General features: G+C 39.3%; 1 protein-coding gene across 1 annotated transcript in view; it reads left to right on the top strand.

Moving 5' to 3' along the window:
• The window catches only part of TOX (thymocyte selection associated high mobility group box), a 307,821-nt gene extending 299,183 nt beyond the window's left edge, over nucleotides 1-8,638 (top strand). The window contains exons 7-9 of the mRNA XM_068983972.1: nucleotides 1,375-1,764; nucleotides 8,148-8,299; nucleotides 8,602-8,638. Coding sequence (XP_068840073.1) covers nucleotides 1,375-1,764; nucleotides 8,148-8,299; nucleotides 8,602-8,638 — 579 coding nt within the window. The remainder of the gene's footprint in view (nucleotides 1-1,374; nucleotides 1,765-8,147; nucleotides 8,300-8,601) is intronic.
• Nucleotides 8,639-12,623: the final 3,985 nt, after the last annotated feature.

Genomic DNA, 12,623 nt, shown 5'->3' with positions numbered 1-12,623 from the left:
GCTCACCTTTCTATCTACTCTGCATGGAGTAATCAGGGTCTTGCAGGACCCCACAGCTCCATGGTTAATGTATTTTTAGAGATGTCATTCATGTCTTTCCTATGCAGAGAGTATGTGAAGCCACCAGTCCAGCACCCCAGCCTGGCCTCCTGCAGTCAGCACACATAATACATAACCATTCTTCCTGTGGCTCTCACTCAGTCCCCTCCACTGTGGGGAGGAAACGAGTTGTGTTGCTAGCTGACTTGTGCAGTGAAGTCCCTGCATGGGGTTTCCTGTCACCCTGTGTGATGAGCCAGGCTCCTGAAAGTGCCCAAGCTGCCCAGAGACTGAGCATGGGGTGCCCAGGAAGGCCCTGCTGTGCTGGGTAACAAGAGGCTTGCGTTGACTTATTGATGGAAGAAGCATGACATCAGAGGCACTGAATAAGGGCACAGATGCATCTTCAAGACCTTATTTTGACCAAGTGACTTTTTTCTCCGGAAGGAAATTTGGGCATCTTCTTTCTCCACCTGGTTTCACTCTTTACCATTTGTTTTGCAGTCTCTTCCTCTCAGCAAAAGTAGGAGGCAGGTTCATGCCCAAGAATAAACACCTTGGGGTTGACTCTTGATACTTTTCAACTTTCACTGAAATGTCTAGTTTTTAAGTCAATTTAAAAGATATTAGGAAACGACCATTTGAAGGTGTGTAAAAAAATTCAGGAAAAATTGTATTAATTTATGATGGAGTCTAAAATTTCCAAGAGAGATTATTTTTATCCAGTTCATTATTGAGGACAATTCATCACCAACTCTTTTTAAAAATCAAGATGAGTTCTACAGTTACTTTAAAAATATATTAATGTGGTTTTATATAACTTCAGAAAGGTATTTTTGAACTCTTTCTTCCTTATCCAGTTCCATCAACCAACATTGTTTTCTTTGTGCAATATCTAATGTCAAGGCTCTTTGAGAATATAAAAAGGAAAAATAAAAAGCAAGCATATAGTCAACAGAAAAGCTCCCTCACTGACTTCCCTTGCAAGTGAGTCACACTGGTAGTTCCCGATAGGACACTGACTGCATCCACCGCACGCGCCCCTCATTTTTTCATCTTTGGATGGTGAGAAAAGGCACCAAATTAGAGCTTAACATTTAAGCCAAGAAAAAATGTCAACATACATTGTTTTAGATTTCATAAAAGAGGTGGAATGAGCTCAGGCTTGCATAAGGTCATGTGGCAAGTGACGATGGAGGAGTTCTTGGAGTCAAGAGTAGGAACAGGTATTGATCCACGTGACTGTTCACAAGTGAACTCATAGAGCATCTTGCTAAGAAAAAGCAGCACCTGAGTGTCCGCCTCTTAACTCGGTTCCTGTTTGTTTCTCCACAGAGCTACAGCGAGCCTGTTGACGTGAAGACGGCTCAGCCTCCGCAGCTGATCAATGCCAAGCCGCCGTCAGTGTTCCCTGGGCCCAGCCAGGCCCACTCAGCTCTGTACCTAAGTTCCCACTACCACCAACAACCAGGAATGAACCCTCACCTAACCGCCATGCATCCCAGTCTCCCCAGGAGCATAGCACCCAAGGCCAACAACCAAATGCCAGTGACTGTCTCTATAGCCAACATGGCCGTGTCCCCCCCTCCTCCCCTCCAGATCAGCCCCCCTCTTCACCAGCATCTCAACCTGCAGCAACACCAGCCGCTCTCCATGCAGCAGCCCCTCGGGACCCAGCTCCCCATGCAGGTCCAGCCCGCCTTACACTCCCCCACCATGCAGCAGGTATGTGCGGGCCGGGCACTGGGCTCCCATTCAGAGGTGCTGGAGGGGTCTGTTCCTCCAGTGGGTTGGGTGGGGGTTCCATTCTTCTCTGTAAGTGGAGAGAGAATGGGAGATCTTCAGCAAATACCTGCTTCCTGAAAATTAACTTGCAGGGGTGAGTCAGGCAGCCTCAAAGAATCACAACAGCTTCTGCCTTTCATAATCCCTGACTTCTTTCCCATGGTACCCATCTTTCTCATCACTCTCCCTGTTTTCTGCCTTTGAGTGAGGCACATTTGTTATTTTCAGATGCCACTACTGCTAAAGATCTCTTTGGGGTTGAGAAGTCTGCCATATGTACATACATACACACACACACATATATATACACATATAAATATATAATCAGTATATTATTCAGAAATGAGAAATTCTTCATGGTACGCCTGTTGAATCCAACAAATCCTGCAAGGTGAAATCAGGCCCACTATTTCTGGTCAGAAGTATCAAATTTGGTACAACCTTAAGAGTCCTAAGAAATGAAAATGTTAACCTAACCAGAGTGTTATTTTAAAATGGATATCTGGCTTCTACATTAGAAAACACAGGAGGTTTAGAAGCCTCCATGTCTACCCCACAATTATGGAAACCATTTGTGTGCAGTCTTAGCTTAACTTGTCTTTGAAATCATTTTCCTTCTGGATTTGAGTGTTATTTTAAAATTTGAGAATTAAGAGCAAATGATGTAATGTAAACTGAATATAAAGCATTTAAAAATCCTAAAAATTTGTTTTAAAAAAACAGGTCAAGGTAGAAACTATCAAGCATATTAAATTAACCTATCACTTTCATAATCAAATGACTGTTGTTCCCAGGTCTATAATTAAATATGCAGAGTCTTCCTATAAAAGCGATATAGGAGCCCTCTGATATAGTCTATAGTTGGCTACAGTCGGGTGGAGGGGAGGCAGAAATAGGAATCAGATATACATAGTCCCAAATCCATTTTTATTATTGTTATTATAGACAGGATTTCCAAGAGGTGACAATTACAAACCTTAATACATTACCTACCCCCTCTTTAATTTCAGAAAATTCACAGTGCAGGTCCTGACCTTGCCTTCATCTCACAGGTGAGGAGACAGAGTTCAGCAGAGTTGACTAACTTGCCCATAGGTCAGAGCTAGAATTCAAACCTAGCTCTGTTCAGTGGTCAGATCCTGGATTCTTTTTTTTTTTTTTTTTAATTGAAGGATAATTGCTTTACAGAATTTTGTTGTTTTCTCTCAAACCTCAACATGAATCAGCCAGAGGTATACATATATCCCCGCCTTGATTCTTAAATGCTAGGCCTGCTGCTTCTCACTCTTAATCATTCTTGTCAATTTGTAACAGTTTCTCCTAAGCCTTGGGAGGCGCTGTAGATCCTAGTTAGTTCTGAGATTAAATGATCATGGAGAGCAAAGGACTCATCTGCCTACCAAAGTCTTCTTTGGTTCCCAAGCCAAGGATATTGATAAAGCTCAGATGACTGACTTACCTTCAACAGACAAGCTGTAAATTCACTGGGAAAGACCAACCTCCTTGTTTACAGTAGGTTTGTGACCAGTGAGTGACATTAATAGGGTCCCATTGTCCTTCTTTTCCATCAGACATTACTCTTGATACAAAGGACATTCGTGGGTTCCTTGCATTTTAATGAACCAATAGTGTTTGAGTGAAGAGCTGAGAGACCTTCGGTCGGGTGGGTTGACTTCTGCCTAAGGGTACTATCCAGTTGAGGGCCATGTTTTGCTCTCAGTGCTGTAGTGAGGGGTGTTTGTTCCCAGAGAAAAAAATACAGAGGATGTGGCCCACTCCCCAGGTTGGGGGCCAGAGCTCTGTGCAGAGAGAACACTTTTTATTAATTTATCCACTCAGAGACAGTTCATTGTCTGTTTATACTCTATACCTTAGATGAGCTGTGACTCTGAATAGTTTTCAAACATTTCTGAATTACATAAGGCCACATTTGGAAATTCAGGAGATGTGTCTTTCCATATAGAATCTTAATAGGAAAAAATAGGGCAGATTACATTGGACAAGTTACTCATCAATATTTAAGTGAGTTCTATTAGTGTATCTCAGAAAGTTTTCTTACTGAGATGGTAGGACTTGATTTTAACTTACATTAATAATAGAAGACAAAATGGCATGAACCCAAAATGGATGGTCAGTGCAGCTGCAGAGACCATGGTAACTAAAATCAATATGATGCCTTGATCATTGTAGGTAGTCAATAAAATGACTACTGAAGATACAAGTTAACAAATGAAGGAATAAAAAAATTAAGTTGCAGAAGCTTAAATATTAGAAGAAATTACAGGCTAGTTTGTAGAATCTCAAATCCTTAAAAGTTTTAAAATTTTTCATTTATTCAAAAAAGATTCATTGAACCCCTTAACACATGCCAGGCTCTGGCTGAAACTGAGCGACTTCTACCCCCATGGAGCTCACATTAGAGTTGGGGTGGAATGGAGAAGGGGAGCAGTGGGAATAAGATAAACAGGTAAGTTATTAGGATCCCATGGGAAAAATTAAACAGGGGGACAAACTGCAGGATGTGTGGAGGAATAGCAGGCCTTTGCCTGGGACGGATAAAGAAGGCATCTCTCAAGAGCAGGCAGAGAAGAGGAAGCAGCCTCTAAGAATCAGAGGGTGGGAGGGGAGTGGGGTGGATGTTAGCAGGGAGCATAGCAAACAGAAGGGACTCCTCTGGCCTGGAGGGCCAACTGGGAGGAACGTGGCTTATCCAGGACATGGAAAGGAGGCCACTGGGGAGCGTGGTGAGGAACAGAGGGTGATGGGCAGTGAGGTCAGAGTCAGGGTAGATCACTGGAGAGAATCCTGCAGGTTAAGAGGACTGGAAGTCTCAACGAATTGATAATCCTAAAATCAGATCCAGAGTGTCCGTCACGCCTCCATGTCACTCGTTTGTTACAATCACAGTGGTCTGTGGGGCCAATGTTCATGTCATCAAAGTGGGTTGTAGAAAGCTTATGGCTGGAATTAGACCTGTTGGATTCATCATCTTTATAGAGAAGGTGTTTGCTTTCTGGCCATATTCCCATTTTCACACACCAAAAAAAGAAAAAGAGAAAGAAAGAGCAAGAAAGCTCATGGCTACTGTATTTTTACAGTAATGTTTCATATTTAAGCATTACTTTAGCTATTTTATTATCCTTTTGAAAATGAATGTATCCTAAAAATGATCATATCATCCACTAGGAGTAATAGTTGTTTTTTTTTTTTTTCTAGAATAATATTTTATACACTAAACCCATAGACCTGGGGTTTATTTTTTAGTCCAGTTTTCTTCCTTTTTTTTCTGTTCACTATATTGTCGAATGAGGTCAAGAGAGAAAAATCATTAATATCTGTCAACTTCCTGTATAACCTTAAGAAAAAAAATCTTTGTATGATATCACACAGACAGATTTTCAATTTCCTTGTGTAATAAACAGCTGCTTTAGGATTTGGGTGTAATTTAAAGGTTTAAAAAAATCACATTGAGATTGATGAATAAATCAGTTGTGAAGACAAAAACATTGATGCCTGTTGAAAAGACCTCTCCAGACAGGCAGGAAATGAAATTAGTTCCCAGTAAAGTGTGGATACGAGGATCACGGTTTGGTATTGCTGCAGGCTTTTTTAGGACTTGATATGGTGGCACAACAAAACTGCTAGGGCTACAGAAATCTAATTAAAGAGCAAATGTCCCTTCTGACATCAAATTAATCTTTATCATGTTTCCTATTTTTATTTCAATCTGGCACCAGAAAATGAAATTTAAAATTCCAGGCATGCTACAAAACAGTTGGTGATTTTTCTCTTGAGCATTAAAATGCAAAATATTCAGTCTTGTTTAATTAGATCACTAAGCAAACATTTTTCAAACCTTTCTAGCATCATTGTTGTTTCATACTTACAACAATAATAAAAATACTGTTATTTCTGAGTTTGACCTCAGCATCTCTTAATACAGTCATCAGAAGAAAGTTTCATTTTTTAAATTGAAAGCAAGTAAAATTGTTCTTCAGGCTTTGCTTGTCTTTTCCTTGGTCCATGGTTGTTTTAATACTAGTGATCCTAAATTTAGGCATTGAAGTTAGCTAAATTTTAAATCTTCGAGCTTCGCAGATAACACATCATTTTGGTTTTATAAACTGAAGTTACCCATTTAAGTCTTAAACTGATCACTTAAAAATTAATGTTCTCCTGATACTCTCTTTCCCAACTTTGAGGAGCCATGTTCATTGGATAGAAAAAAGCAATGGTCATTTCTGTTCTTTGATTGTGTGGTGTTGGATAGAAGCAGGTTGGTTTGTTTTTATTTATTTTTTACTTTCTCATATGTTTCCATACCTTCACCTAACATGAGATATTTTCAACTACTCTAGTTTTAAGACTTATTTACTTTTAAGTTATGTTTTGTTGACTGTTCAAAAATCCAATGTGGAGAACTTTACATTAAAAAGATAAGAAAGCCTTGGTATTTACACAGTTATATTCCCCAGGCCTTTCGAAGAGTAGCATCAAATAGTTGATGTTAAAACTCATTTATTGGAAAACATGATTTATTGAGCCACTACTATGGGCTTGACCCTGAGAATATCCAATAAGCAACACCCTCTCTGGTCACTGGGCAGCCCTGATGAGGGGGCTGAAATAAAAATCAGCCTGAGGTTCCTCTCCCTGGGGACTTTTTCCTGCTTGTCTGCCTAGCGTTACACAAGACACTCGGGAAGGAGGTCCAGAAAACTGGACGGTAAGCCCCATTAAGACATTACAGGACTGTCCTGAAACTCCATGCATGACAGAGATACAGGATGGTCTGGAGAAAGAGTGGTTGCCAGCCTGGAAAAGGTTAGAGTACCAAACATCCAGTTATATTCCTCTCACTTCTCACACCCCCCTGCTTTGGAAAATGTTTATGGCTGGAGCTGCAGGTGGTACCTACATAAACAAACTTCCCTCTCACAAACCAGTTGTTGGTTTAGGAAACACTACTCTTTCTAGCTGTGTGAGGTCAAATAACCAAGCTGACTGAATACTCCACTTTTCAGTGATTTGTTTCCAGTTATTCAGTGCTCGGTCTTTCATGAGCAGCTTTGTTGGGAGTTTGCCTGGACATTGGCTTGAAGTCTTTATCCCTTGAATGGAAAATAATTTAATACCTTAAAGCCAATATTGAGAATTGAGGACATTTGATAATAGATGTCTTTGAGTCTTTACCCAGGGTACCTGCAAATGAATAAAAGTCTAAGGAAATAGCCTGAGTTCAGAATCAACTCTCTGATCATTCTGCTGAATTTTTTTAAAAGATAAAATCTCAACAATATTATTCCTTCAAAAGAAGCTCCCTGCAAGTAAATAGAAAATGATTTGTTTTTAAATCTCTTAGTTTTTCAGAGGGTAAAAACCATGTCTGAAATCTGCTGCAAAAAGAGACAACCATGAGATTAATTAAGTTGCTTTTTTTGGTCATTTCCAGCAAAGCTTGCTTATGCAGCTCGTGAATTCACCAGATAAGCTAAAAATAAGTCAGCGTATAATGCTTTTTGTTTACCAGATATAGCTATCTACTTCAGAGATTCTGTCCTTGAATTTTTAATAGCTCTGCAAGGATTAAAAGTCAACACTTCACCACATCAGTGTGTTAAAAGAACCTTCCTGGAGTCTGATTATTATTTGCCAGTTAATAGACTTTTCAATTTAAAAATATTTCCTCTGTCTTATACTTTTCCTCCTCTGTGTTTTCCAGTGGCAAGTTGTTTTGAATCTCCTTCCCTATATTAGTCCAACAACTGTTTAAAAGCTTTGGTTGAAATTTTTAGCTGAGAAAGAAGTACAAATAAAAGAAGAAGCAGATGGTCCCTTTGTGACTGAATGAAGAAAAAGGGTTTTGAGAACAATATGTGAATAGGTGTAGTCTAATAAAACACTCAGCCACCTGCTGCCTGAATCCTTCAGAAAAGATTCTGTTGCATATTCTGGGGATTAACTATTAATGTATCCTTGGGTTAGACAGAAAACATAAACTTTGAGGGGTTTAGGGCCTTTTCTCTTTGTTTTGGTTGAGTTGGCTTTTCTAAATTTTACATTGTTTCTCAATTCAATGTATCTGCTCAAGAGTACAAGTCAAGTAACACATGGCTAAAGGAAGGAAAGGTAAGAAAGATGGAGTGTGGGCACTTCTTTTCCATTTTTGTTTTAAGTTTTCATGGTTCTTGAGATTAGCTTGCCCTTGCAGGGGCACAAGCAAGAAGGTAAGTAGTGTTTGCAAACAGTGACTAAATATTTAGGTGCTTTTCTTCTTAACAAGGCACTTTGATCCTTATTTGTGGACTTGCTTTGCTTTTCAGGGATTTAATCTTCAACCCGACTATCAGACCATAATCAATCCTACATCTACAGCTGCACAAGTGGTCACCCAGGCCATGGAGTATGTGCGCTCCGGGTGCAGAAATCCTCCCACCCAGCCCGTGGACTGGAGTAACGACTACTGCAGTAGTGGGTAAGCGGCCGGCCATCGCCACCTGGTGGCACACAGCTCTCATAACAGTCATGTCGTGGAAAGATCCTGTATTTCTTCCAGCTTTCCAAAAGATAATCTGGAATGGTTCCATGTTCGCAAAACCAGAAATTTTTAAGCATTCCAAGAGTAAATGCCTTTAAATCCTGTTGGCTTTCACTGTGCACTTTCCCCATGCCCAACCCCATCCCTCAAGCTAGAGCAGACAGATGCATCCCCCTTGGTCACCCATAGCAAGACTGTCTTGTTAACACCAGTTGCTTGTCTCTTTTCTCTCCACACAGGGGCATGCAGAGGGACAAAGCACTGTACCTTACCTGAAACTCCAGACACCTCTTCTTTCCACTGAGGCATTCAGGGAAGTCTTTTCACCGTGGATTGCTTTGTACAGACAAGGCAGTTCTCCATTTTATTAGAAAAAATACAAGTTGCTAAGCACTTAGGACCATTTGAGCTTGTGGGTCACCCACTCTGGAAGAAATAGTCATGCTTCTTTATCTTTATTATTTTTTTAATCCTTTATGGACATTGTTTTTCTTCTTCCCTGAAGGAACTTTGGACCATTCAGATTTTATGTTGGTTTTTTGCTGTGAAGTGCTGCGCTATAGTAACTGCCTTAGCAACTATAGATGTCTTGGATAAAAGTCCTGGATTTTCCATTGGTTTTCATAATGGGTGTTTATATGAAACTACTAAAGACTTTTTAAATGGCTTGATGTAGCAGTCATAGCAAGTTTGTAAATAGCATCTATGTCACACTCTCCTAGAGTATAAAATGTGAATGTTTTTGTAGCTAAATTGTGATTTGAAACTGGCTCATTCCAGTTTATTGATTTCACAATAGGGGTTAAATTGGCAAACATTCATATTTTTACTTCATTTTTAAAACAACTGACTAATAGTTCTATATTTTCAAAATATTTGAAAAAATATACTCCCAAATGATTTTAATTTAAAAACAAATTGGCTTTGTCTCATTGATCAGACAAAAAGAAACTAGTGTGAGGGGAAGCGCAAACACCGTTTATTTTGTACTGCAGAAAAATTGCTTTTTTGTATCACTTTTTGTGTAATGGTTAGTAAATGTCATTTAAGCCCTTTTATGTATAAAACCGCCAAATGCTTACCTGGTATTTTATTAGATGCGAAAGAGATTGAAAACAGCTAAATTATAACCTTTACATAGGGCTCTGTATTATTGTTTCTTCATACTGTGTCTGTATTTAATCTTTTTTTATGGAAACTGTTGCGCCTATTTATGAAATAATAAATATAGGTGTTTGTAAGTAAATTTGTTAGTATTTGAAAGAGCTTTCTTTGATGTTTTAACTTTTGCTGGCAAAAAAAAAATTCACGCTTGGTGTGAATACTTTATAATTTAGTTTTTACAGTGAATAAAGCCAAACCTACTTTTCATTTTAGCAGCAAATTTAAGTAACCAGCCTCTATTTCTATATTTCTTTGGTTGATGCAAATGAAAAACTGTGATATTTAAGAATTTCTTTCTTCATACAATAGAACAGAAGATTGCCCTAAAAGTCACACAGCCTCCAAGACTGAACAGATGAGCTCCCTACCTGAGAGGAAAAGGTGGCTTCTTAGTTCTCAGCTGGTTTTAGTCAATTCTTTAAACTTCTCAGCTGGTTTTAGTCATTTCTGTAAACTTCCTCCCTCTCCCCCTCTCAAAAAAGAATTAAAGTCAAATCAGTCAAATTCCTCAAGCTGCATGCTTTTCACAAAATCCAGAAAACATTTAGGAATTAAACCAGGGACAGGAGGAAGGGGAAAGCACACTGTCCAGAATATCTAAAAGTGAACGGTGAGTAACCAGACAGGAAAGGGAGACGCATTCCCAGTTTGAAATTTGATAGAAATTGAGGATCTTGTTGCCATTTGTGCCTCCACAAGCTACTCTCTTTCCAGAACTCCTGGGTCTTCCAAGAGAATTCGGAGGGTACTACGGATTTGCTAAAGAACCAAAAGCATTGAGAATCTGGCTGAAGGCTGGCATATAGCTTTTACATCAGAAAGAGCAAATTATGCCCTTACAGAGTTATAGCAAGAAAACCAGTCTGGTTGGAAATCAAGAGAATGGCTGATGTCTTTTTCATGGAGTGTGTGAAATAAACTTAGCAATTTAACGAAATACAATATATGCAATATGTAATCCAGTCAGAATTCAAAAAACAAAAGGTATGCTTGCTTTGAAATGATTTTAGGCATTGTACAACCTTGAATCAGTTGAGCATGTAATAACTAATAAATAATGCAGATCCAGTGTGATTATTAAAATGACTGTAGCTGAGAGCTCTAATTTTCCTGTCTTGAAACTGTATAAGAACTCATGTGATTAAGTTCACAGTTTATTGTTTGTCTGTTTAGTATTTTAGAAATATACCAGCACTACTAATTACCTAATGTCTTTTATTTATTATATTATGCTAAAGTAACATTCTCACTTGTGTCAAGTCTAAACTGAGAAACTAATTACCAGGATAAGAACAACCAGCTTTGACAGGTGGGTTTTACAGGAAAGTACAATGTTGTTTACAGTTTTTCTAGAGCAGGTGTGCAACCAGGGTAGAGAGAGTGTTGATACTCAACACCAAAAACAGTGAAAGCAAATGTAAATAAAAGAAAATACATCATAAATAAAAACTCATGTGATGCATGACCGTATTCTATTTGAACATCCATCAGTCTCTGAAAGACACACCCAGCCAGAGGAGAGATCCCAAAATTCATGGCAGAAGTGATTAGGCCCAGAAGCAATGAACCCCAGCCACAGGTGTTCCTTCCTGAAACAGTGAGAACATCCTCTGTCAGATGTTGCCTGAGAAACCCTCCACGTTTCAGGAAGCCAGAATCCAGCCTGGGCCCAGCAGCTCCAACTTGTAACCATAAGGAACAGTGATGGTGTCCACTGAGTTTTCTGTTATGTAGCTCTCCATGGGATTCCCAGACCTCCAGGAAAGGCATTCTGAGAGACCTGGCGATAGTGCTGAACATAGAATATCTTTCCCAACACACCAAAGTCACAGTTATAACTCGAAAAAAAGGTCTGATAGCACCTAGGAGAAGGTTGAGTTGTCTCTGTAATGTCCACAAGAAAAAATAATCCAAAACCCCAATTGCCATTTTATTGTGAGTGAGTTGACAATGGAAAATCAGTCACATAACAACTTCGAGTTTGTCAAACTAGCAAACGTGGCTAAGGATGAAAGCTGGTCTCTGGGATCATTTTTACCTTGTTGCCTTGAAGAGAATGAGTCCTTTCTGATCAAGGCATCAGTGGTCCACCAACAGCTATGACAACCAAGAACCGTGTGTCCTGACTCAGATTCATTACTAAGGAATTGCTTTTGATTCATGAATTCAAAATTTACGATAAGCACATCAACAGTCAGTTTTCCTTTCCTGTGGACCTCTTGTCTTTTGCAAAAGAGTTGCTCCACGTGTTTGAAGGTAATTAGACTGAGCCATATGAAATTGCCTATGTACGACTCTTTCACCTAAAAAATGGCAACTTCATATGGTTCCACCCAGTATGGTTGGGAATTAAAGATGATGGGGTTTTAGCTACAATGTCAGTATAATTTCAAATTGATTTAGAAGTTCTTTACAAAGTCTGAGGTGAAAAGACCCAGAGAAGTAATGTTGTTTTTCTACCAGGTTCCCCACTTCCAGTCAGTCCTGGACACCTACGTTCAACCAAACAAAGAATATTTCAAATTTCCAGATTCTAGGAAACCCCAATAAACATCCTATTTCTTTGTTATAGTAAAAAAAATTAAGTGGAAATTTGTAATAAATAGACTATCTGCTGGAACATGAAAGTTTTGTTACACATAGATGTTATCTTAATGTTTATTTGTTGAAAGGGGATGTGATCTGCATTTTCTTATTCCATTCATAACTCTCATTTTAAGGTAACTACAGAAACAGAGAAATCCACCTGTTTTGCTGATGGCCGAACATTGAAATGATGGCAAGGCAAGGTACAGAATTCACATCATAAATTTAACCCTCAGACACTTACTACACTGAGTCACCTAATGAATGAATTCATGTGAGTCACCCAACAGTACAGATCTCTCTGTTTTCCTAAAACAGAGTGAGTTCCAAAGCAACTTGGAATGTCATTGCATGCAGTGCTAAGTCACTTAAGTCGTGTCCAACTCTCCATGGCCCCATGGACTGTAGCCCACCAGACTCCTCTGTCCATGGAACTCCCCAGGCAAGAATACTGGAGTGGGTTGCCCCCTCCTTCTCCACATTGTACATAGTAGGTGCACAATAAGTGCAA

The sequence above is a fragment of the Capricornis sumatraensis genome, chromosome 11 (genome assembly GCF_032405125.1).
Source record: "Capricornis sumatraensis isolate serow.1 chromosome 11, serow.2, whole genome shotgun sequence".
Taxonomy (NCBI): Eukaryota; Metazoa; Chordata; class Mammalia; order Artiodactyla; family Bovidae; genus Capricornis; species Capricornis sumatraensis.
This window is presented reverse-complemented; position numbering and strand designations above follow the sequence as displayed.